The sequence below is a fragment of the Centrocercus urophasianus genome, unplaced genomic scaffold (genome assembly GCF_019232065.1).
Source record: "Centrocercus urophasianus isolate 14NV4802_14NV808 unplaced genomic scaffold, USGS_Curo_1.0 seq_13, whole genome shotgun sequence".
In the NCBI taxonomy this organism is placed as follows: Eukaryota; Metazoa; Chordata; class Aves; order Galliformes; family Phasianidae; genus Centrocercus; species Centrocercus urophasianus.
In genome coordinates this window covers 38,851,994-38,878,807 of record NW_024884475.1, presented here as the reverse complement: position 1 = coordinate 38,878,807, position 26,814 = coordinate 38,851,994, and the positions used below count along the sequence as shown (strand labels likewise).

At 43.4% G+C, this 26,814-nt stretch overlaps 1 protein-coding gene across 6 annotated transcripts in view; it reads right to left on the bottom strand.

Annotated features, from left to right (window-relative positions):
• Positions 1-11,942: 11,942 nt before the first annotated feature.
• EPHA5 (EPH receptor A5) overlaps positions 11,943-26,814 on the bottom strand; it is a 198,614-nt gene continuing 183,742 nt past the window's right edge. For 4 of the 6 annotated variants that reach the window (XM_042812275.1, XM_042812279.1, XM_042812276.1 and 1 more), the window contains 2 exons: positions 24,811-24,966; positions 11,943-15,981 (listed from right to left, as the gene is read on the bottom strand). In XM_042812275.1, coding sequence (XP_042668209.1) covers positions 15,876-15,981; positions 24,811-24,966 — 262 coding nt within the window. In that variant the 3' untranslated portion in view covers positions 11,943-15,875. Of the gene's footprint in view, positions 15,982-19,627; positions 20,626-24,810; positions 24,967-26,814 lie in introns of those variants that run through there. The other 2 variants (XM_042812277.1, XM_042812280.1) reach the window with 1 other exon arrangement.

The following is a 26,814-nucleotide window of genomic DNA, read 5'->3' as shown; positions in this document are numbered from 1 at the left end:
ATGGGGAATTTTAGGTCAGTTTTCCCTTGTTTGGTTCTGTAGTTCACAGCAACATCCGCTCCTGAATGTAGTGCTAAACAACTGTTACTTTAGGTCTGTGTCAGCCACATGCCAAGAAACTACAGATAGCCCTTGTGTGAAGTTGTCTATAGCAACTCCAAAACAAGAGTGCATCTTGCTCCAGAAAACATGTAAAAACACATAATTGATTGAATGGCTTTTTAGATAGCAAATGAACTGTGTATGATCCATGAGAAAATAGCATTAAGTGGTTCAGTACAAGCAGAGGTGATATTTTCTGTGATAAATCAGATTTAGTTCTGCAGTGGTAGAGGGTCCCCATTCCTCTACTCCTATGGCTGATGGGGGCTGAGTGCTGAGCCAAGTTCTCCTTTCTTTTTCTTTTTTTTTCCTTTTTTTTTTTTTCTTTATTTTATTTTATTATTTTGTGGCAGAAAGAGCAACATGTGCCCATTTCTTTCTGCCTATGTGTGCCAGGTCTCCCTTAGACTTGTCATGCTCCCAAAGCCTAAAACTACTCAAAAACTCTGGCATTTCCCAGTATTTCTGTGCTCAAAGCTGTGATTCGGAACTCCTCAGGGTCAACACTGAAATGTGGTACTGAATAAGGGCCTTGGCAGATGGAGAGCAGTGGAGTCCTTTTGGTGTAAGTGGAGCTTTGCTGATAAACAAGGGCTATGGACCCAACCATCAATTTGTGCAGAGTACCTTAAGTCCTACGGGGATCAGCTTTACAGCATGGTTTGTTTGTGAAACAGAATGAAATAACACAAAATGAGATGATTTCTCCATTGGTCTAAAAGTGCTCTCCCTGAGAGTTCACATCTGCACTGCTTTATTCCTGGAGCTGGGCACACCTTCTGCACTGGGGCTGTTTCTCTTGCAGCTTTCTCACTCTTTTCTCCCAGCTACTCAGGGGCTGTGGACTCCTCGCCAATAAGTGGCCAGATCCCTTTGGCAGGGAAATACTTGTCCTCTGGAGAGAGCCCTTCTCCCAGAGGGCAGAAGTAAAAAGGAAACCCTTCTGTGTGGAAGGGCAGACTGGGGAATGCTGAGCTCCAGACAGCCTCTTCAGCCCACAGAGCTTCTCCTTTCCCCTCTCCCTGCAGGATAAGCAGGCCATCTTCACCGCAGTGGTTGCTATGATGGGTGTTGTGCATTATGCACAACACCAAGGGAGTACCTGGAAGCAGCCAGGTGAACTAGGAGGCCCGAGATAGCTTCTAGGTGACAGAGGTGAGGCACTGTGTGGGGTCTGGCTGTGGCATCCGCACAGTGGAACTCTGTTCAGGGGAGAGAGACCCTCTGTTACCTCCTGGGGACCTTGGAGAGACTTTAGATGCTCATCCCCAAAGACAAGCTTTGTGCCATTGCTGCTGCAGTGCACCACAAGGTAAAGGGAGCTTGTGTCTGTGCCACTGGCCCAAGGCAGGGCAAGGTAATGCCAGGCAGGGCACTGATTTGTCAATCCTTGTTTTATATGCTGAATTACTGGTGTCTGAAGGGACAGAATGTGCAGAGGAGAGCCAATCTTCTGGGTGGCCATTGTCTGCAGTGCCCAGCTATTGCAGAGGAGCTGGTAGGAGGTGTCCTCATGACACAGTGAACAGACAGCTTTTCTGGGTTGCAGGAGCAAGAGGAGCTTCACCTTTTGGCTTGCCCTGGCTGCCTCTGCCAAAGGGATGACCATGTTCTTCAGCAGAGAAGTAAGGGAGATGTGAGTCAGCATCTTCCTCTATCTTCAGGACCCTAGCCTCACAGCTTCCAGTGTAAGAGCCCCAAGAATTTATCTGCAAACCCACAGAAAGGTGCAGGACCCTGGCAGAGCTGTTTGGCTGCTGTAAACACTTGGGCATGTGCATGCCTGTAACTGTTCTTGCTTGTTCCCGTGCTCCATGCATTAGTGTGCAATGTGCCCTAATCTCTGCTGAAAATCACACAACAATTCATTTGGCATGACACTGTGATGCATGCAAAATAGTGAGATGCATCTTTTGCAAGTAGAATGAGGGCACTGATTGGACGAGGCTGCTGTTCTGGCTGCTTTCCCATATGCAGAAAGAGACCTGAGGCATCTCCTGGGTTGGAGCTGTCCCCAGCTGCTGCGGCTGCACAACTACCTGTCACCTGCATCCCCAGTGAAGAGAGAAATGGGATGGAAACAGCCACAGTCACTGCCAGGCTATTGAGAGGTGACTGAAGCCTGTGCAGTCAGCACTGCAAGGGGGCAAAGAGGGCTCGAGGTTGATAAACCTTCTTAATATTCAGGAGCATTGCAGGGACTGCTTTGACGTGAATGCAAATGCCAGTAATGCTTCCTCTTCCTCCAGAGCTGACATTTACCGAGCAAAGCTCTCTTCTTTGACCTCTCTCTGTAAACATTGACATTGCATTCACATGGATAATAGATTTCTGTCTGTTTTACCACAGCTGAATGTTTCCACTGGGAATGTTATTGCTTCTTATGTCTGGAAATGCACCTGCACCAGCTGTGAGGCTAAGCATAAAGCCCATGCCAGTCCAAATCCCCAAGTCTCTTAACAGACCGCAGCTGCCTCATTGCCATGAAGCCCCCATTCATCTCAAGATGGCAGGAGAGATGGCAGAAAAGAAATATTGTCCCAACACTTCTTCTTCCTTGGGAAAAAACGTAATTAAAAAAAAAAAAAAATCACCAGATTTTCCTTATTTCCTCTTAAATAATTTCCTCCCTCTGAAGGATGCAGTCCCAAGGCAAGCATCCAGTCTGGGTGCACAACCCATGCTTTCCTCCAAACAGGCCTGTGGTGGTGCTTGAGTGAGCTTGTGCCCCAGGGGAGGAACAACCTGGGTTTTTGGTCTTCCAGTGGCAAATCTGACTGTTTATATCTATTTCTTTGTAGAATGAGATCTTCCATCATCCAGGGGTGAGCCCCAGCTTTTGCATTAGCTGTTGCTTTTCCTTAAGCAGGTCCCTACTGCCCTGCTCCCAGCAGACACTGCCAGTGCAGCCTTTCCTGCTCAGAGCAGGCCCCTGCCCTCCTACCAAATCCAATGGCCTCCTTTAGAAGTGAAAGGGATTTGTGAAGACTCACAAATAGAAGCTCACAAGTAGGTAACACCTCAAACTAAACAAACCAAAACTAATTAAAAAATTCTCCATTTTATTTAGTATGAACTTTTGGTAGAATTTGGCAGGGCTTCAGAGAGACCTGATGGTAACTGGCTTTCAAGCACTGAGAAGTCTGCCTGAAAATGCATGGTCGCTTTTGCAGGATCTAGTTTTGCAAAAAGCACCTAATTTTTTCCCAGTTGCCTCAAGCCCTTTACTCTCATATTCCATCCTGTTTTCCTCTATTCTCTCAGTCTCAGTAAGATGCCAGAGGAAGCACAGCTGTTACCCCGCCAGCATTTCTGCATGTGCTAGTGCTTGCTTGTCCCTTGCCCTGTGATGCCGGTGTGGGAGACTGCTCCATTTTTTCAATATATCAATATTCCCTGATGGCCAGATCATATCCTCCAAGAGGAATAATCAATGACAACAAACATCCAATTTTAAGACACCTGTCGTGCATTTGGGCAGCAGACATAAGGCAAACTGGAATTTCCTTCATTTGGAAAAGTGAACAACAGCATTTGGGCCAAATCTGAAGTTTGTCACTTATTATTTTGCATATGAATAGGAATTCAGGCTTTCATCCCTGGTGAGACCATCATTATATGCATTACCAGACAGCTGGTCTTTAGAAAAAGAGGCAAGTAGAAACAAAATAGATGTTTATTCTGTACTTAGGCAAATTCACAGAAGGGGAATCATCTCCCATTCTCATTGCTGCAAACACTTAGCTCTCTATAGGCTCTTTGCACAGCAAATGCATTCACTCATCAAGGCATATTGAGTATCTGCTTATTACTGCAAGTTCAGATCCCTTTCTGCTTTTCTCAGATGTGTTCCAAGCCTTACGAGGCCTGCCAGTTCAAATGGAGAAGGGATTAATTTCCCTTCTCCCCCGCCCCCTTTTAAAGAAAGGCAAAAATTCATCCATTTTTCATCACGTTTCTTCCTGATGGCCATGCAGGCAGTTAATTGAAATGTATTTGGATGTGACTGTCCAACAGCCCTCTGACCCACACTGTGACGAAAGGCAATAAGGAAATGAGCAAGCAGTAGTGCCAGCTTTCCTGAAATCCTCTGCAGAAAGGCCCTCGTGCACAACCCTCCTGTCATGCTCACTCCCTGACATGTATATGTGTAAGTATACATACACACACACATATATATATACAAACACACACGTATATATAAACTCAAAAGTCTACATGGATAAGAGTCCTCAGTGTGGCAGGCCTGGAAAGATTATGTTGCTTTCTGTTACTCAGGGAAGACCAAAATCGTGTCTCTGAAGTTTCAGCTTTGATTCAGCGCAGGATCTCAGTTCTGTTGTGTGCTTTTACAGCCACTCCTGACGCTGCCAGTTGTTCCTCCCCGCTGCGGGGGGAAGTTTCGGTGCTGTACTGTAAACAGTACAGGGAATTTAAAAAGGAAACAAATTCAGCCCCATAAAAATAATGTTTCAATATATAATATTTACAGCCTTGTCTTTTAAATATCAGATCGGTTACAGTTGATTCATAGGGCCATTGCATTGACAAACAAAGCCAGATGCCCCGAGGTTTCCTGAAATGAGTTTTCTTTGCAAAGAATTTATTTCACTCGTCATGCCACAGTGAGCAAACGAAACCATGCAGTATCCCCAAGATTGATTTCTCTCTGCACTGACTCCCATGGGCCAGTGTCCCCCATAGCAGGGGCGATTTGTTTCCCACGTGCTGCTGGGGGGTTAGCTGGGAAACCCTCCAGCCTGGGGCATGCTGCGACTTTTTGCTGGGTGCTGTGTGGGACACCTTGCTGCTTGGGCTCACAGCACCTATGGGACTGATGTACAGTCCCAGGGAGCCCTGCGAAGGACGCTGAATATCAGAGAGCATCCTCAGGCATTCCTAGGCATTCTTCCAGCCTGGCCATGTGCAGGAGTTGGTGTGCTTCTTTCCAGTCTGCCCAAGGCTTTGAGCCATCCACAAAATAATCACATTGCTTTAGGGTTTTGCCAAGGGTCAGTTTCAAACAGGGCTAAAATCAAACCTACCAGTCTGCATAAGCTGAGGGTAACCACAAAACTGTTTGTGATGCAATTCTGGATTTGTTGGCTCGTACAGAGCAGCCACTTGATCAGTGGGATGTTTGTACAGCGTAAAAATAACCTCCTGGAACTGCTCTGCTCATAGCACAGCACTGTATGCATCCTTTCCATACTTCTTGTGGAAAAACTGACTCCTTCCCCCCCTTGAATAGGCAAATAATGTCAGCACAAAATGAGCTTACACTGGGATAACAATCCTCTGCCATCTCCAGGGAGCAGATGCCCATACAATGCTGCTGCTGATGGACACATTTCAATTCGACTCTGGCTTGGCTCACACTTGCATTCAACAAACTGGAGAGCCAGCTGTGACACCACGCAGGGGGGGCACCGGGTGGCAGCACCGCTCCCCTCTCTCAGCCAAAGCAGCCAGGGCACCTGGCGTTTTGTCTGCAAAAAAAATTGGACTTCTGCCCTTCTTGCTTTCTATTTTTTTTGCCTTTTTTTTTTTTTTTTTTTTTTTTAATTCTCTCAAGATTAGCCAGAGTCCTGCGTCCTGGTTTGAAAGGGATCCACATCACTTTGCAACACCTCCCACTACAGCACCATCACTGTGAGAAAAGGACCACGATCTCACACTTCCAAAACCCAGCTGTTCTCAGGTCTCCCAGGGATGGAGAGGTCACCAGGACGATTATCTGTATTTTTCAGTCTTATTTTAACATGCAAATCCATTGCAAGCCATATCTCTCTCCTTTTTTTTCTTTTCTCTTTTTTAGCAGTTTAGGGGTGTATGCAGTTCCAGTCAGCAGCTTGCAACACCCTGTGATGCTGGCACAGCCCCTAGGGGTGTACCTGATGGTCTTGGCAGCTCATCCTAGAGATGGTAATGTTGCTAGAGAAGTCAGGATGCTGCTTGTGGTGCCAGCACCGACAGGCAAAATGTAGGTGCCTCAAAGGGGGAACCACTCAGCTGGTGAAGACATAGGCACTTAGGGTGGGGAAAATGACCAACCTTCCTGAGAAGCTCGATAAACGCAAGCAGACATAAAGCATGGGTAAAGATGGAACTCTGGAAATGGGTCAGTGGGTAGGAGCGGTGTCAGGCGGTCTTGCTCTCTCCTGCCCCCAGTAAGTTCACCTGCTGTTGTTCAACATGTCTGCGTGGTCTTCACAAGATTTCACAAGAGTTTAGTTCAGAGGAAAGCTACCTCTGTAGGCTCCCTCTTCCATCTTCTCCTTACCTCCTTACTGTGGTGATCTCCTTTTATTCTTCTACCGAGTGTTTGGGACATTGACTCCTCTGCTTCTCAGTCTCTTACACGTAGGACTGATATTTTTGGATGTACCTTTTGGGTTTGGAGCTGAAGAATTGCTGTAAGAAATGCCAAGTCAAAAGGTGAGGGAGAGTGGCCATGCCCTTGCCAGCTGTGGAGTCCAACCCTGGGTGTGCGTGAAATGTCGGCCCCAGCTCACATCCAGCCTGGCTTGTTGGTTATTTCCATGGAGATCAGCAGAGCACAAACGATGAACCAGCAGGAGGAAGGGCTCTTTTGCATCCTGGTACCTGCCGTGTCTAAATTCTGACTCTTAATGCACGCTCTTGCCGTAATTTATTTCTCCATTACATTTCTGACCCGGGCCCCAGCTTTGCAGCTATAACTGTCAGCCTTTTGCCCCTATAATTATGCTAATAACAGCACCTGAATGCTAATTTGCCGTCCCTACGTTTTGCCTCTGACAAAGAAACCATCTGATTTCAGTGCATATTAGGGAGGCATGAACGGTGCCTGAGGGCTTTGCTCCTTAATGAACACTACTGCCGTTGTGGCTGCTTTCTCATCATGGTGTTGGTGAGCTCTGAAATTGTTGGAGAAGTTCTTTCCATTAGCCCTAAAGCCAAAGACTGCAAATGTTACCGATTTTATTTGGGTATGTCTTGTGACATTCTTCAGAATAACCTTTTTTTTCCTTCTTTCTGTCTTCCCCACTATTTCTGCTGGCTCTCTCAGGTTTCCTTACACTCCCTCCCTTTGGTACCAGGATCATTTTTCACTGCCGATGAATGGGAGAGGTTGTTCCCTTTCTTCTTCTTCTTCTTTTTTTTTTTTAAGGAAGGATCATTTTTACCTTGCATGCCCTTTCATTCAGCAGCTCCATACACTGTATTTCTCAAGGAGTAAATGATTAAACTTTGGAGCTCAGAGTTTCATGTTTAAATGTCAAGCTTGGAACACATCATCTCAGAAGAAAAATCAATAGGATTTCAATTTTCTTGTAATAAATGTGGCCTTTATTGGTAGCAAAACAAGAAAATGTCTGGTATCCCATCTCATAGTTTTGTTCCCCCTCCTTTTTCCAACAGATATATCAGAGAAGTGATTTTCAGTCACAAATCTCAGTCTCCGCCTGCCATTATTTTGGGCAGGAAAACAGCCAAGCTCTTATTAGAAAGTTATTTCCCACCTGCTCTCTGCCTGATCATCACATTAACGGAGTGTGGGCTCCTTCAGCAGGCACAAAGCAGGCTTTTGCCTTCTGTATCCTCTCCTGAAAATCTCTGTAACAGCCCCACTGTCAGCTGACATAAATCTCTGACTTTGCATACAACCACCCTGGTTTACCCCAAAAACTTTCCCGTTTCCTCTTTTCTATGTTCTTTTTATATTAAACAACAATCACCAAGAGAAATAAGTCATCTTCAGGGACACAAATGCACAAATGAGGAACTTATGAGCAACTTCTGAGGAAGCAGAAGGAATTCTGTGGTCAAACTCCCTGCCAGCTCTGCTAATAGATTACAAAAGGGGCAGATCAGTGTAGCAAAGCATCTTTTTCACTTTATGTCAGCAATCATGAAAGTTTTAGCTGGACAAGGGAAAGATTTTCTGAAAGGAGGAAGAGGAAAAAACAAAAATCAGTGGGCAAAGAAGAGAAATGCTGTTCAGAGAGAATCTGAGCCCTACTTCTGACAAAAAACCTTCTTGTAGTCCAACCTTGGCTGGTAGGGGAGTCAGGTTTTCAAGAGTGGAAACTTTCAAGGGCTACCTCTGTTTAGATTTCATTATTTGTTAAATATTGCACTTCTGTATTTAAGAAACAGCAAAATCGGTGCTAGGCTCCTGGCAAGTTGGAAGGGGTGAAACTCATAAGGTGAGGCTTTCACTGAGCAGGCGGTGCTGGTTATTCTTTCACATGATGTCTGTTCAAACTGCAGAGAAACATCCTTGAGCCTGCAGCCACCAAAATCCAGTGGGTCATGAGGGATATGACCAAAATACTCCAACAGGAAGTCCTGTCACAGAGGTAATGGGTGTCTTTGGGGAGCATTGAGCCACTAATTTCCCCATGGCTTCCCTCAGAGCCACTACAGCATGAAATACGTATACAATGATGGCTTAAATGGGAGAAAAAAAGCACCAAAAAAGATTCTGTGTTTGTACTAAAAAAGCTCCTTTCCATACCAAGCCATCTCAATTCACAACATAAGACCTCTAGGTGTCCTCCTACATGAGGCTGAACCCAAAGAGGAGCCGTGGCTGCCTCCTGGGATCTTGCAGCATGAGCAAGCACTGTTGAGCCTTTGCACTGTCTGAATGCAGCAGCTCTCTTAGGTTTTAAACAGCATTTTACTGCTGTGTTACAATTCAGGTTTGCTTACACGGGTGCAAAATGAGTGACCAGCAGCTTTCACCGAGAGAGGGCAAAGACTTTTTCTAGCTGTGTGCTCTGGCTCTTGCTTCCTGCCCGATATTGGTGTCAGATTGCTCTCCCATTTTCACATAGATGAGATCTGACCTCTGGCAGGGGATGTGTTATTAGAAATGCACGGTTGGAAACACATGTGCACCAAATTAACAGAATGCCACAGATGCCGACATAGTGTGAAGCACCATGAAGAATGGCATGCACCACAGAAATGCTATTGAAATGGCTTAGGGTTTATTGAGCTATTGCTGCTCTACCCTATTTGCAGGAAGGCACTGTGCTCTCTCCACCAAAAAATAACCTCCTCTGCTTACAGGAAAACAATGTAAATTCCTTTCTTCTTTGCCACTGCCATGAGAAATTGCCTATCTTCTCTTTGCAATGGCCATTCATGCACCTGAGAGCCCCCACCTCTCACTCCCTATTTTTGTAGACCCTTGCCCTTTTGTCATCTTCCTCTGCAGAGGCTGTTTTCATGCAGCGGGTGGATGGGGCCAGCTTCCTTGCACTGGTGGAGATCCTTTTCTGCCTCCTCAGTTAGATTTACCATTCAAAACTCAGCATTGCAACTTATGTTGCCCAGTGTGGGGCCAGCTGACACCTCTGTGACAGTCACCCTACATCCCTGCATAACCCTTCTATCCCAATTTCCCCTCATTTGTGTGCCATTTCATTTCTGTGAGCCCTTGATGCTATTTTGTTTTCTGCATGGCCCGTCAGTGGCATGATAAACCGGTTGTGCAATAGTTTGTCCTAGCATCTCCCCAGATACCGTGCTGCACCTGAGGAATTGCAGATGAGCCAGCCTCTTCCCTCCTACCCATCCATTTTTACAAGCAGGTACTACGTGTGCCCTTCTCCAGTCCTCAGGGTCCAGCTCCATCCTCATGTCGGTGAAGATGAATCACCCTGAGTTCAGGCTGTGCTGTTTGGCTGCTTCTTAATGTACTCAGGGGTGACTTTCATCAGGCCCTGTTGACTTGAATAAATCTCCCTCATTCCTTCATCACTTTTTCCCCTATTCCAGCCTGCTCTCTATTCCCTTTTTTTTTTGTTTAAGTATCTGGTCACAGTTTATGCATTGCATGCTATTTATGCATTTCAGCCCATGAAAAATACATGAAGAGTCCCTCACTCACTCTCCCCATGGCCTCATAAATCTTGCATTGCTTTCTGCACAATGGCTTGGCTTCACGGGGTAATGGGGAGCAGCCTTCCTGCTGCTCCTGCCCTGGGGCTGGGGCACCCTCTGGGCATGCCAGTGCTATAGGCTCAGATCTTGCTGGACCTACAGGGAGGGAATTAAGAACCCTCTGGCCCCATTTTTAGGCTATTGGATAGAAAATACGAGAAAGTAAGTCTTGTCATTGAAAATTGAGCATTCCAGGACTCTATAGCTCTACAACAACCTCAATGGAAGCTGTAGTGAGGTAGGAGTCAGCTTCTTCTTCCAAAACAAGAGATAATAGCCTCAAGTTGAGCCATGGGAGGTTCAGGTTGGGTACTAAGAAAAATTTGTTCTCTGTAAGAGTAGTCAGGTACTGGAATGGGCTGCCCAGGAAGATGGTAAAATCACCGTCCCTGGAAGTGTTCAAGAAACAGAGATGTTTCTTGAGATGTGGCACTGACAGACGTGGTTAGTGGGCATGGTGGAGGTGGTTAACAGACTGGATGATCTTAGAGATCTTTTCCAACCTTAGTGATTCTATGACTTTGCAAACACCAAGGCTTGGTAGCAGTAGCGAGTTTTGTCCATTCACCATTTGTTTAGGAGATTCTTCTTCTTCTACTTGCTCATGTTGGCAGAGAAATGGGAACAAGAGGAAGTTGTTCTCATGGATGCATCTTCATGAGGGCACCATCCCCATTTCTACAGCAGCTGAAAACAGGTACCTATCAACAAAGCCATGTTAAACACACTTTTTCCTCCTTTGCCTGCCTTATTTTCTTTTTAAATTTAAATTGCTAGACAAGAGTTTTATTTTCCCCAGGAGTGTCCAGACTCGGCTGCTTGAAGCCTCCCCATTGCTTGCAAAGCTATTTTTCTTTCAGCCTCTTTAAAAAAGTTCCCCCATTCCTGTGCTTTTCTCTTAGCAGCCTGTCTTAGCCTGGGTGGGCTGGACTACTTAAGAAAATACTGCATTAGGACTGTCATGTCGATACTGGCATTTTATCTGAGTTGCTGACAGCATCAGTTTGTTAACACAACTGACCTCGTGCTCCTTCTGGTTTACAAAGTATTGCTCCTCTGCCGTCCCCGCCTACTGTGCCATTCTTTGCCACGAACACCAGGCTACAAAAGCAGCACCCACATCACCCACTGTCTGCTGCGATTTCCCACGAGGCCAGGAGAATCAGCACACAGCTCTTGTCCTAAGCAGCTGTTACCTTGCAGAAGCCTGAAGTCAACAGTTCTCCAGGCCCTCCTCGAGCCCACCACTGCTTCCGTTACATCTTTTCCAAGCCATTCTTCACTGCTGCAAGAGGGAGGAGAACCCGACGCTTTGTGGCAGGCTCAAAATGGTGTGTGTGATCCACAACTGGATGGAGCCATTATTCAAAGATTTTTTTATTTTTATGAAAAAATATATAAAATTTCATATCTTACACTACTAAAAACATGTACACAAACAAAATGCACAGAGAGCATCCCGGGAGGGGAAAAAGGAGGGGATAAATACAGCAACACTACGGTCTCCTATGTGTTGAAACAGTTGAAAGAGCTGAGACAAATGCTGCAGCACCAATAGCACTGGATATATAAACTCCTGACCTACACGGCCTAAGAAATTGCAACAAACAATAAAGGATCAGAAACTAAGTGCTACTCTTAGACTGCTATTGATGTATCACACATGCCTTAATGACTAATTTCAAGACTACAGCAGTCCAAGGAGTCACAATTTCTTGACAACTGGGAATTCTACATTTTTATACTCAATACTGAATAGACAACTTTTTTTTTTTTTTTAAGCTTTTTGTTCTTTTTGCTGTTAATATGTAGAAGAAATTTAAAACAAAACAAAACAAAACTTGAAAAAAAATACTTTTAAAAAATCATCTTCCTTTTTAAGGTTAGGTAATTTAGCCAAATGATAACAATGAATGGAGACAAGCCATGCTTGGGGAGACTTCCTTCTCCCAAGATGAAAAACTGTTTTGAAGAGAGCCTCTTCACCTCGCAAGCCCTTTGAAATACTTCCTCGCAATTAGCAGCAAAACGTACTGGAAAAAAGTATTCAGTGTATCAATAGCAGCACTGGCGAGTTAAAAAAGCAAACTGCTTTGACTTACAGTAGGCAGGAAATCCACCTACAGCTCCAATTTTACTGATTAATGAAAACCACTGCCTCGTCGTGGTTTCCAGGTCCAGCACACAACTGGCAAGGTCAGCTAACTACCGTCCTTATCTCCCTCTGTGCTTACAAAGAGCATAACCAAAAAAATATTACTGTGATCTCCTACTGCACACCAAAATATGCATTCATCCATTCACAATGTCTGATTTCAGGCTATACATTTTCATTTGCCACTCCTTTTGAAGGCAAGTTTTTCTACTTGTGCTTCGTGGTGCCCTGGCTCAGCAGGTGAAAACAACAGCAGCCTGGCCAAGCTCGCAGGTAGAAAGTTTCAAAGAGGTGCTGCCAGATCCCCCCCGAGTCCTTCAAAAACACCGTGGTAAAAAGGGAGCTTTACTTTATAACCCTAAATCTGCGTAAGAGGCCCAAATAAATGGTCCAGTTGCCCCACAGACTGAGTACTTGTAGTTCTCTTTTCACTGGTAGCTCCGTCATCAGAACTCTGGAATTTGAGTGTGAAAGTAGAAGCTGTAACTTCTGGCCTGTATTTGTTAAAATGTCTTTATTTCCAGTTCAGAGCCTATAGTAAAGAGATGTGTAGCATGAACAGCTCTTGAAATAAATATAAAAGATCATTTATTTATTTATTCAGGGAACTGAGAGTAGGTACCCTATTTACATATGCAGTCTGGTTTAAGGACAGTTCATTTTCCACAGGACCTTCTGAAAAGTATTCTGAAGACTGCTCCAATATCTGGCAATTACTACAGTGTATCAGGAACATCATTCTCATCTCCATGAGGTGCACCCCAGCAGCACTGTGTATGCCTTTAAAACCCCCAAACGGTGCTGGGATTTTCTTGTAGAAATATGGAAAAAAGAACAAACCAAATCCTTACACAGAGCCAGCAGTTAATGAATGACCAAACAAAATGAGCAGAAAGGCTAAGTACTGAAATTTGCTACTAAAATCTCTCTCAATGCAGCTGATGGATGCATGTGGAAACCGAACAATACTTCCCAAAGAAAAGAGTTGTTGTTTCTGTCTTCCTATGGGTTATTTTACAAAATGCTACAGGCAGAGAGGCACAAATAATCCCAAGACAGCTCTGCTGACAGGCCTAATAATGTTATTTATTATGTGACAAATCTCTGCTATGTGCTGAAATTGCTATGTCTTGATTCCCTCTCCCCCACCTTTTGTGGCCTGGTGGCTGACAAAATGAAGCAACAGGATGAGAAATCACACAAGCAAGGTTGGTCAGACCTTCCCCTGCTGCCTGGCTGTGTCTCACTGTGCAACTCAGCTCTGTCCTGTTTCTTGTGCTGTCAGGCGAGCTCAACGTTCCCATGAGCAGCAAGTGCCAAGGCAGCAGGGTGAGAGTGGCAAGCATGTGCTCCTGCCCTCCCACATACCTATTTCTGCTCTTTTAGGCCTTGCCTGTGCCTCAGAAAAAGAGCAGTTCTCAGAGGAGAATTGGACATCACTAAGCATGCAGGCTGTTCCAAGATGGACAAATTTTGCATCAAGAAGCCCTGCTGAAAGAAAGTGAGCCCTGCTGCTGAGAAAAAAAAACAAACGCACAGCAAACCCTCTCTTCCTACACCTTCCCCCACCCTTTTTCTTTAGAAACTGTTATTTGGATTAAATCTCATCAAAGGGCTTTGAGGAAATTGAAGAAAGACTTTTAAAACCAGCTGGAGTGGTGTTCAAAACATGGTTCTGTAGGGGAGAAGAAAATGGCTGCCTTTTGGCATTAGATGAGGTGCTCAGGCTCTACTCTGCAGTGCCAGGGGACAAGGGGAAACACAGTAAGTCAATACGTCGATGTTATTATCAAGGAAGATACTATCCAACACCTCTAAGGAAGCAATATATCTACAGTAAACACTTGCCATCTGCCGAGCAATTCTTTAATCCTTATCTTCACCAAAGCTTCACAAAACAACCTATGAATACCAAATTAACTGCCCTGATTACTCCCATCTACAGCTAAAGGAGGACAGCCCCAACTTGTTTCGTGGTGAGATTTTGAGGACTCAGCATCTCACTGCTGCCTTTAGGTCCCCCTGACAACATCATCTTCAAACTGCAGTGTACACATTAGCCCACATTTACAACCAAGTACTGACATAAGCAGTGTCAGATTCAGACAGATCATCTTCATCATGGGACGCCAACATCATGACCATATTGGGCTGCTCTCTTTTATACTCCTCTCTCTGCTCTGCCCCACAGTGGCCAGGTCTGTACCCATTTTTGTAAGATGAATGAGTGTTTTGCAGCTGACCTGTCCAACTTTCCCAAGGGATGTGGAGGGTGTCTAAGCTGAAAATACCCACAAAACAATATGGAAGGGTGCAGCTCCCAAAATAATTTCCTCCCTCACCTTCCTGGCCACAGTTTTGGAAAATGCTGTGAAATCTCCATGCTGGATGGTAGTGGAGATGCATCCACACTGCACCTCCAGGACTTGACTCGTACAAGCATAAGAGGAACAGCAAAATCCCTTTCTTTAGCTAACAACACGTGGTGATTTGTCTCCTGGCCTTGAAGGGTGCTTGTTGGCAGCAAGGAAAGCAAGCGAGCAGGTCAAAGGCTACCCTGAGACGGTGCTGGGTTTAAACACTGGTGCAGATGGATTCCACGCACATCTTCTCTTTCCAGGAAGGGGCGCACCAGGAGCAAATTATGAAACACACAAAGAAAACAGATGCTGCAATGCTGCTGAGGGATGATGAGAGCTGTATGTTTTAAGTCCCATTTTACTTTACCTCTTCGGGACATCCACAGCCCACAACGGAGAATGGTGTTCTTTATTTAAGCAGACTCCTTCCACCTCATTTATATAATCAAAACACCTGAAAGGTTTATATGTTGCTCAAACCAAACAGCAGCAAAAATACAAAGCATAGTGGTTAACATAAAAAGAACACAAAATGAAGCAAAAGAGGGAAAAAGAACAAAACATCGAGAAAGCCCCAATCTTGTACCTGATGTGTAGCAAACTGTACACTATATACATCGTAACGTATTACCCTCACAGAAGAGCAAACTAAAAGAACTTTGTAACACAGAGAAAAAATATACACCCTGTATTGTATTTGCCATTGAGCAAGCAACATGTTTATACACTAGTCTCTATAACTTAACGCTGTGTAACAGCATTTTTTAAATTTACAAAACAAAATATCTATCCAGAAATAATCTAATCATATTGCTCTTCAATACACTTCTGTAGACAAGTACGACTTGAAGTAAACTTTAGTAAACCGCAGCTTGTGTGACCCACAAATGGCTGCAAAACTTCTCTAGTCAAGTAAGTCCTTGGAAGTATTAACATGTGCTGCTGCTGTAATTCAGTATATAAAGGTGCTATATATATATATATATATATCTCCCATGTATAGACAACATGTGGTGGGAAGGCTTGCTGTTGTCATCGCTGAAGCGCAAGAAATTGGTTAACCTCATGTACAGTAGATCCATTTCCATGTTCCATGCATGTTACATTTACTTCATGAAAATGAGGACACAAATAGGAAGAAAATGAAAACTTCAGTCAAACACTTCTTTATAAATGCTGTGGCAGAAGCCAGCGTCCTTCAGTTACAGAAATTTCTGTATTTCTGAATTTCCCTTTTTTCTTCTTTAGTCAAAATAAATCTCAGAGCTAGTATAGAAAGTGCAGGACCGACCACTCGAGGAAGTGACTTAAAAACCGAGTTACAATGGCACCATCCCATTCACCAACTGGACCTTCATCTCTTGAAGGCTGTTCATTATCTTCTTCTGGTGACCAACAAGTGTCACTCCCAGCCGCCTCAAATCCCTGTGGGAGAAAGCAGATGTTGGTTCCAGGGATTGTTCAGGCACATGCCGCCACACACACTACGCACCGCACGCGTCGATGCTGCTGCCAGCGCCTACCTCTTACCATCTGTGGCTCCCAAAGCCCTTTAAATAAGGAGGCACATTTAATTTTCCCAATTTTTTTAAATGGCTGACAACGTCTCAGAGAGGTGACATGGCTTGACCAAGATCATCTTGGTGACTAAGGGGAAAAGCTTGAAAGCAAAGTATTAGCATTGGCTTCAGCAAGGGACTCCACTACATGTATGAAGTCCTACTCCAAGAGAAAACCTGCGTAAGAAAATGTGTGTTGCAGTTTCCTCTTCTCCTGGGAGAGACAGGTATTTGATCTTGGATACGAGCAGCGAGGAGTAAGATCAATCCACACTTCCTTCCTCTTCAGATGAGGCAAAGCCAAAGATACACAAACCACAATCCTATTGCCTGCTCCTAGAGAGAGCTGAATGGCAAAAGCCTTAAGCACAGCTACCACCATTACGGCCATCTAAAGTCAACATGAATTCGTAACACAGCTCCCCTCTGAGCCTTTGCAAATCTTGCTGAAGACACAGGCTTGACTATTTTGTGTGTGAGAATTCTAAAAGATAAAGGCATTTGTGTTGAGTCTGTCTAGCAGGGTGCCATTACAAGAAAGGTGTAACATACGACTAGGAAGAACAGTTGTCTTCTCAGAAATTTAGCTCTCTAAAATGTAGGTATCTAGATTAAGCTAATCGCCAAGTTTCTGTGAGAACTGTGAGAGAAGCACCTCCATGAGTTGATTTATCCCTTTCAAAGTGTGGGATGAGTTGCTCCCTGATTAGATTTAATGACACAGCTAAAAGCCAGGTGGGGTGCCTCTCACACAGTGGGTTATGGCAGTGCAATTATACTGATTTCATTAAAGAGCGAAAATTGATAACAAAGAAATTGAAGGAATGACATTTGGAAGAAGGATCAAGACAGGTGCCTATATGTTTCCAACATGAGACATAGATTGTTAGGGAAGCAATTTGACTTAGACGAGACACGATGCTTCATCTGAAGACTTCCACCACAGAATTATGAGCTCCTTGTTTTTTACCTTCCAGCTGGACTGCATATAGTATGTTTTCAAAGAAGGGCTCTACTGTTTTGCCAATAAAGGTGTGAATCCCAGTGCTGCTGACACTAGTTTGTGGAGAGTATGCAGAAACATACAAGCCATTTAGAAGAAGGCTCTCCATTGAAAGCTAGCGGGATGTCACCAGATCACCAGACACTCAGAATTGCAGCTCCCTGGTCCCTCCTGCTGTTCCCAGGAGCCCAGCTGCCACCTGAGACACACTGGAAAACCTGGCCCACAGTGCACAGACAACTGCAGGTGAACGCATGCAATGAACACCAGAATGCCATTACATAATGCATGTGAGCTAGCCATCAAGGTGTCTTTCAGCAGATTTATATTCTGGACAGAAACTCCTGTGTAAACACAACCATCCACATCCAAAAATTACATAGATGAACACATCAGAAAAACATCGTTTCTAATAAAAAACAATCCCGAGTGAAGGTTGATGTGTTAACACAAAAACCAGTTGAAGCCAAAAGCTAGATCTGTTCTCCATAGGATTGTCACACTTCTCAGCCTTTTGATTTGGAAAATCCCAGATTTTCTGCTCGAGGCTAAACACTACATTCCATCATCATACCCTTTTTCAGTGAAGCATCTCTCTGATGCATACTGGAAATCACAACACAATGGGTGCGGAGTAACAGAGGTCCATGAGACACATCAGCACACTCCTTACCTGGAAGAAAAGGCTGCAGCATCTGCAAAGGTGTCTACCTTCTCAGGGGGACATGATTTCATTTCTACCTCCTCTGAATTGTGAAACTAGTTCAGCAAGCGATCTTAATAATGAAGGAAAATGTAGTAATACTATTGTTCCATGCAATTTATTTTATGTACACAGCACAGTTGGAAGTTCACACCAAAGATAAAAAAAAAACAGTATAGGACCAGAATTTTAGAAGAGCCAACATCCATCTTCCCCCCTGCTGAATGCTGCTCTGCTGGTGCTCTTTGAAAGTTCAGCTATTTTTTTCAGGTATCTTAAAGTGCAAACTGAGCTCTTTTGAAAATCCAGCAACACATATTTCACATATGTACTGTTTCTGGTAATATCTCTCTGCTCTTGCATGTTACGCAGAAAAGCTAGCCTGAAACTATCAGCAAGGCATGTGTGTATTTGCATTTCATACACAGCTCAGTCAGTCTAGTGAGAAAAGGTCCGTGCTCTCTGGTGCAGCAGCAGGCTTCCTCATCAAAAGGATCCAAGCACCATTTTCAGGTTTTCAGGGTACTCACTACAGAGTCTTTTTTCCTCATAGCATCCTGCATAACCCAATATCCTTGAGCAGTGCCTCATTGATTTAAGAGAGGCACAGACAGAGAGAAGAAAAACGAGTTTCTAGTTTCAATCCATTAGTTGCTCACCAGGAGATCTAATCTATTTTTTTGACTATTGAATACTCCTGAATGCGGAGCCACTGGCCAAAAGTGTGGGGACTCCTCAGAGAGGGGAAAAAGTGCTGTATGGTCATTTAGCTCTACAAAGAGTGACCAAAAGCCTAATCCAGACAACAGCTCCTGAGCCAGATGCTCACCAAATATAAAATTGTCAGCTTTATTCAAAAGCTAACTTGCACTTTGCAAAGCCAGCAACAAAACTTTTGAGGGAAAAAAAAAAAAGCAGCAAAAAAGCCTCAAGAATGCAGGAGCTTTAATTCCCTTTTTCAAGTGTGACTTGCACCCTGTTGCAGCCTCCCATACATCCAGCGTCAAAGCACTGGACTAAAAGCAGTGGAAGACAGAAGCCAATTTTAAACAAAATTGGGAGAACATAACAGCCAGTTTGGAGACAAAATAGATTTCTTTGCTGAAGGTCCGCAACACAACTGTCCTAAAAATTCAGTCCAAAGCTCATTGTTCCATTTTACCACAGTTAATTGGCAATTTCACTGGGCTCAGCTTCCCAGAGATGTATGGAAGCATATCTTCACAGGCTCTGCAAATGTCTGGGGGGTGACAGGAAAAGTGTAATTCCCTGCAAGAAAAGGCACATCTGAGACCTTGCAAATGGCACTTGCAGTCAGCATCCAGGCTACACCTTGCCATGCAAGTGACTCTACCCCAGTTGCTGGGTTTGCATGCGCTGATGTGGCAGCTGCATGGGCATTTCTTGAGGCTGTGAAGATAGGAGTACCCATGTGTCAGATTAAGCAGGTCTCCCTGCTTCCAAATACTTGACTTGCAGCAACAAGACAACTTTCAGTCCTGCTTCAGGAATAAGTTCGCCCTTCTCATTTCTTTCTTTCACGTAATGTGGAAAATAGAAACACACAGGAATTCAAATCACATGCTGACACAGTACTACGAGGGCAACTTAAGTTAACCAGAAAGCCAAGGAAATAAAGGGGAAAACAGGTATTGGCCCATTCCAAACAGCCTGTAAGCAGCTGCACACTTGCTTTTACCATGGCCTTATATGAAAGCCTGGCTTCAGTGTGCCAGTGACAATACAGTACTCCCTTAAATGCAATATCCTCCATTTGAAATAGTTGAATTCATGGTCTCCACTTTGTAAGAAATATATTTAAAACACTTTATTTACAAATAGAACTACTTATACACCATGGACCGATTTGTCAAACACAGTGTAGACTAGGACTGGATTGCCACATAAAATACAACACTCCTCACCACTCCATTACTCATGCAACCAAAAGGGCCAGGTTCCTGAAATACCTCCATGGCTGGAAGCCATCAGCCTGCCAGAGATTATTTTGCATTTCATCTCCCACCCCAGCCATATTGTAGCACTTTCCTTCACACAGTGCAGCACTACACTGGCCCATGCAGACTGACACTACTCACAGAGTTAGCTGTCAGTTTGAAAGAGGGGAAAGAATAACCTCAAAGACCTTTAGAAGACACTAGGGGGAGAGGAATCCACTTGCAAGGGACCTTTGCACGAGATTAGGATCTTTCTTCTTTTAAGAGTTCATCTGCTCTTATTCGTTACTCCCATCCTACTTAATTATGACATGAGAATGGGTTTGTTCACAAGTGTATGCAGTATCACTATCCAGAACTGAGATTTTAGGTTAAGAATAAGTATCCAGAGCAGGTGAACTCTTAAATGTTCTTCATCCAGTATAACTTTTAATAAATAATTTATTTTATTTTATAAGAAAAAAATACAATGCAAAGCAACACATCACATATTATTACAAATATTCAGAGTTCTTCATCTAATAACAAACAACAGGGTGTCCTGAGATTCGGTGAGCACAGATCTTTCAAAAGGTGTAAGTATGCAGTCCACATTTTGTTAGTAATTGGTCCAGTCAAATATCAGACTGAAACTCATGTCATGGATCTATCTATTCTTGAGTATTGTCCTGGTAAAGTTAATCTTGCAGTGGATTGAAAGAGCTCCAGACACACTCAAAGTCACTAGGTGGTCCACAAGTTTAAAGAGCAGGTCTGATCCACTGGAAAGGTTTCCTTCAAGTCTGATATCCAGTTGGAAAGAGGGGGTGGAGAGTGAGGCTCCACTTTTCACAAGGTGATTCATCCCTTTGCAAGAATTAGAGCTAAATGTAGAAATCACTCTTTGTTTGAAAACATACATTTTCAGGTCTTTGCTTAAGCAAGCAGAGCTCAGGACTTGGGGCGATATTATTCACAGTTTATAGCTTGTATAAGTTTTATCTTCAATAATTTGTCACAAGCACTACTCTTTTCTGGAGTAAAAGCATTAAGCATGACTTTGAACGAAGCAAGGTGGTAACTGGGATTTTGATTTGCATGCTAGGTGGGATTTTCAAAGAGTGCTGAACATCTACCATCTCAACCAGGTCCCCTAAAGAGGACACAAGCTGATCGCCTGCAGACACCAGTTCTGTCAGAATGCTATGGCCATCCCCTCTCTTACAGTACTAGTAGCTTTACCCAGGAGATTTTAAGAATTCTTTACATTCATTGTACTTTTTCAGTGTTTTCTGGTGGTGATTAATCAGTTCTCCCTTCTTCACCTAATTTCCATGTATTTCCTAAGCAGTTTCAATTTGGGGAATATCATTTTGGATGGTATTTGAAGGCAACCTCTTAAATTGTAAAGAATCTTTTACTCATGTCATTTGGGGAAAGAAAGCTAGTTGTAAATGTTCACATGTTCTTTTCACCTGATCCCCCCAAGTCCCAGCTCTGGAATATATTGAACAGTTGCCTCTATTAAAAACAAAAACAAAAACAAAAACACCAAAAAAACAAAACAACAAACAAACAAGGAACATTTAGACTGAATTCTCATTTGCAGAGTACAAAATGTTTTGTTGTTTCCTCTTACAGGGAGAAAAATCAAAACCTCCAGAAACAACAAAACCCCAAATATATTAACCTTTAATGAACTTTGCTTGTTCCAATGTTTATTTCTTCCCCATAGCATCTCTGGAGAACACATGAAGCCTTCATTTGAGCCCCCACAGAAACCAACATTTCTCTCCCTTACTTTGTTGATTTCAAAGGCAATCTGCCAGTTTACATCAGAGCACACGGTTCAGCTCTTACGTATGGGATAACATTCCTCTGATGTCCCTGAAGTCTAAGGTGGTTTTTCCTTTTTTAATGGCTATGAGTCAGGCCTTCTGTCTTTTTTTTTTTTTTTTTTTTTTTTACTATGTCTGAGAGTAATCACAGAGGTGTTGATTTGGATGGCTTGTTAGCCTTTAATGAACCTTCCACAGTTTTCCCCTAAATAGACTCAATTGGGGTTAAGGTATCTTCACTAAGCCATAATTGCAATGCAAAGGTGCATGAGATGTTCAAGAACCAAGCCTGACTTATGCATCGCAAGGCAGCTGGGGTGGGGTATTACAAGCATGGATAACTAGCTATAGCTGGAGCCAACTTTGAAAAGTTGATATAATTACCTTGAAATCAGCAGAACTTATCTGTATTTGCCAGGTAGGAATCTGATGGAGTTATGTGGTGCAGTGATGTTTTTTTATATAAAGTGTGGTGCAGCTGCACATGAAAGGAGCTTCACAGGCCATTTTAGGAGGCAAAATAGTAGTTTATGCACATTCTTCACAGTATGATCAGATAAGCTGGTGATGGCCACACCAACAGTCTCAGGGTTTGTTTTCAACCATGAGGATGAACAAATCCAGGTTAAACAGTGAGGACCCAAAGATGGTTTTCTTGTACTACCTAGCATTAAACTAGCCGAAATACAGCCAACAGAGCTACCTGTGGGATACACCTTCATGGACAGTTTCGTTTCCCGCAAGACTGCTTCATGCAGCACCTCATCTAATACATGAGGTTGGAACTTTCCAGTGTCTTGCCTTTTTTATTTTCAAGAGAAGTGAGTCAGTGAAATGCAAGATGGATTAATAAAATGTCTACTTTCATCTTCAAAAAAAATCCCCCAAGGCTCCCCAGACATCAGCTCTTCTGTATGACTCTACTGCTGTAAAAGCCTGGAAGAAAGCTGAAGCTCAGAACATGACATCTTCACTGGGGACCAGTAAAGGACCAGAGCAGAATGACGTCTGTGCTACAGAGAACATCCTGGGACCCTGTGGAAGGGGTTTAGATACGGTTTGCAGCTGGTGAGGTTCCAGCATCCCTGACAGCTATAATGATACTTACAACAACTTGCCTTTTTTGGCTAGAACTATACAGAAAATGAATTACTGGACTCACTGTCAATCTGAAAAACCATTTCAGACTGCCCGAAAGGTATTTTGAAAAAGACTTAAGGGGGGTTACTTCTGAAATTTTTGAAATACCAAACAGTAAATATAGAGGAATGTTTACATTTTAAAGTCAGATTAAACAGATCATTTCACAATCTGAACTACTACATCCAAGAAAAAGTTAGAAATCTGGCACAGCTGTAATAGTCCCTTCTATTATTTATAAATCACAGATGTGCAACCCAGGAAATACTTAATTATGTCATATCACAATGCACTGCACTTTGAGCGATTTGGGGGGGATGCAGTCATTCCTCCAAAAGGTGAGGTTAGCAATAGTTTTGTTAGTGTGCTAAGAAGAGGGATGCTAAGACCATATAAAGCTACATAGGTGGCAAAAATACCCACTGATTTGGAATTGTGCTCAGCATTTTCTCTGATCAAACTAAAGCCTTTCACTTTTGATCTAAGCATTTCTTTCAAAACACTTGAAATTACATAAAGTTTTAAAAAGGAACAAATGGGAAGTTTTTGTAACACTCAGTTTTGTTCTTTGGTATGACTAATACAGCCAAACAGCAAAAAGCCTATGATGTATTTCACACATTCTGCAGATTCTACTGGGACTTCCTTTGATTCTATGATTAAGGTGCCACATAAGAGGGGAATGCTCCCCTTTTGCTTTTCTCTTACGTTACTGCCTCTTCCTATCCTCATCACCCATCCTCTGGCTAGATCTCCCTGTCTGCCTTGGCAATGGACCTCAGTCAAAGTGTGTAGAGTCCAAATGCAGTACCAAATGCATGTAATAGTTTCAGGAATCCGAAAAAGGAACTAAAAAGAAATCTAAGGTTCCTTAGTCACTAGAAAAGACTTACTTTCTCACTTGGGGGTTCAAGCAAGTACCTGAAATTAGGCAGGAGTAAGGGACAAATACAGGTCAAGTGGATGAAGTAAATAAAATCAGGGAGAGGAGAGATATTTTTGCACTCCATCCATACGCGACTTGTCCAATTAAAACTGAAACTGAACTGTATAGGGGTGGTACCAACCTGCAACATGTGCAAAGGAACTCTCACCCTGAAGGGTGAGCTCCACAGCAAGCCCTGTAGCAGACAGGAAAAATGATGTGGTTCTCTAGGGTACTGGGATTTTTCCTGTTTTATTCCTAATCCTCTGCACTGATTCTGCCAGTGCACTGGTGATCTGCATGTAGTCAGAAGACTCATTACCTCTTCCAAAGAAGCACCAAGGATGGAGCATAATCTTTGCCATTCTGCCCCAATGTCTGTAACAACCTAAGCTCAAGTTAGTCCAGTCGCAAAGGCAGGCTTTAGGGCAAGTTTGATTAAGTGTCAGGAAGAAACTACAGACAATTACACATGACCAGCAATTAATGGTGGAGCACAGCAAACCAGCAGCCTCGAGGCATTTATCAAATTGTTTCAGTGCTGTCGCCCTGACCACAGATATATCCAGGTGCAAAAACCAACAGCACACGCAGAAGGAAGAGTCCTGGCCAGGGACCTGTCCCTTAGAGCCACTGGTTTGTCGATGGTATTCAGTTGGCATTGGCTGCACCTACTCCTATTTCTACTGCAGTAATGTTGAAAACTGTTTCCATGCTTTTCTAGGCTTGACTGTGCACTTAGCTACATCTGGATCAACTCTTCAAGCAGCTAATGCAGTGTAAAGCCAGTATACTTCAGAGGGGCCTCTATCTCCTATACATTTACTAGTAAGCTAATTTTTTTATTTATTGATAACCCTGAGTAATAAACTGCTGCTATGATGAGAGGACAGCTTGTCAATTATTCAAACTCAAGCATTAATTTCTGTGAGTAAAGATGCCAAAGTACTGGCTTCCCAGCATAGTGACAGTAAGTTTTAGACTCGTCTGCACTTGTTGTCATCAATACAGATACTAAAAGAGAAACGGATGACTGCAAACAAAGGGAAACGGTTTCCTTTCTTCAGTCTCCTCTCTACATATTTTTGAAGTTTGTTTTCCTCCCCAACTGCAATTACAAGAGGTGAAAATGATCTGGAAACTACTCACTCCAGGGTCACCTGAGCCACGGAATCCATTGAGCTGTATCCATTCTCCATGAAAATCTCGGTGTATCGGCCCATTTTGATGGCTTCCAGCCACTCACCCACTGACCTGTAGGCACCACTTCCCACTGGACTGTGTTCCACCAACAAATTTGATACTCTAAAGACAAAAGGAAAGACAGAGAAGTAAAAAGAATCAGTATCAAGATGTAGCCAACATGACACAATTGCTCTTCTGTGGTATTCTGAGTAATTGCTAAATCCCAATTCCTCCTGTGGAGCTGTAATTTTTCTGACTCATTGGAACTTGTTGACTTTACCCTGGAAGTGCAGTGCAACTTAAATGAGGAGGAGAGAAGCACACGCTTTTTGAGCTCTGTGTGAGATTTCCCAAATTTTCAGTTTTATTTCAGTTTTCAGAAAGAGTAGCGTAAAAGCTTTCAAAACTACCAACCATCTTAGCAGAATGAAAAGATCATGAAGAATTAGTTAGGCAAGACTTCACAACGCATGGGCCACAAAGTCTCACCTGTAACCTCGCTTGCTTTTGAGTTGCTGCCATTGCTGGTGCACACTGCGAGTGGGAAGTATCTGCTTCGACAGAGGAGCAGATTAGTGTCCATCCCCATTACCCCTCACACACAAGCAGGCTCCTTTTCCACAGCGCTCTCCCTGTCACTCTTACTTCAAGGTCTTCAGTTTCACTCTTCCTGCTCTGTTCTTCTCCTCTTTCTTTAAAGCTTATAATTAACTTAAAACAACCCAGAGACTGGAAACCGAAACCCAAATTACATTTCCCAGCAGCAGCCATCAGCGGCAGGCTGTTGTTAACACTTCAAGGGCTGCTCCCACAGTCAGGCCAGGATTTTGTATGCAGGCAGCATCCAAGAAGCCCTGCAGAGAGCAGCAATGCTCCAACCATGCGTCAGCCCCCTGGCGAGGCTCACGTTTAGTCCTGAAACCAGAGCGAGAATCCTGGCTCCTGCAGCCTCGCTCGGACCTCTGTGCAGCAACTGCTACCTGCTTGGTTCTGTCATGCAAAGAAGAAGCAATTCAGGCAAATAACAACCCTTTGCCACTCTAAAACCTGGCACAAGTAACCTGTGTTGTGAGCAGGCCCACCACGTCACTGATGATGCGCAGAGCACAAACAGACTTGTTCAAGGTCAGCCAGGAAAGCAACCAGATTTCTCCCGTTTTGTAAACCAAGGCCATAGTTAACATAAGCCTTGCATAAAGATTATTACCCACAGGTAAAAACATTTGCTGGGTCAGCCTCTGACTGTGAGAATTATGCTTGAAAGATTTTCAACTCAAAGGAGAGCTAAGATTTTATATTGTTATAGCACTTCAGGAATCTTCATATATTTTATGATCACATTAGTATTATTTGTTTATTTAATAGCAATGCTGAAGGGTCCAATAAAATGTGAATACTTGCAGTACCAAGAGCATAATGGCTTCCCATAACATTTTATACACATGAGGAATTCAAAACTCCTAAGTAATCATAATGAGAAGTGGATTTTCAACACTAATGTCAGGAGGCACCTACTGATATGCATGCACTGTAATGTAGAGAGTGACTTCCTCCCTTATTTGCATTAATGAGAATTTCCATAAAGAATACATTACATATATTTAAAAAATCCTTTACAGCTGCTGCACTTCGAAATTATGATTCATTTGGAATTACTATGGTCTGGGCATGGAAATCTATGATTATAGAAACACAGCCCCAAAGCCTGGCTGTTCACAGACTCCATGCACACAGAATATACCCACAGCACCTTTAAAAAGGAGAAGTTTGGAATTGCAAGGGCCTGTCAGTGGAATAAAATATCAGCAAAGTGTTTAACAGCCCAAGGAGATGGTTTACTGCCTATTTTAATCTTTTCTAGCCTAACAGGTTGATATAACAGTACATATCACCATGTAACTGGCCTTGAAAATGACTGTTCTGAACTGAAAATTAAAGAGAAACATCACATTTTGTGCTATCATAAAC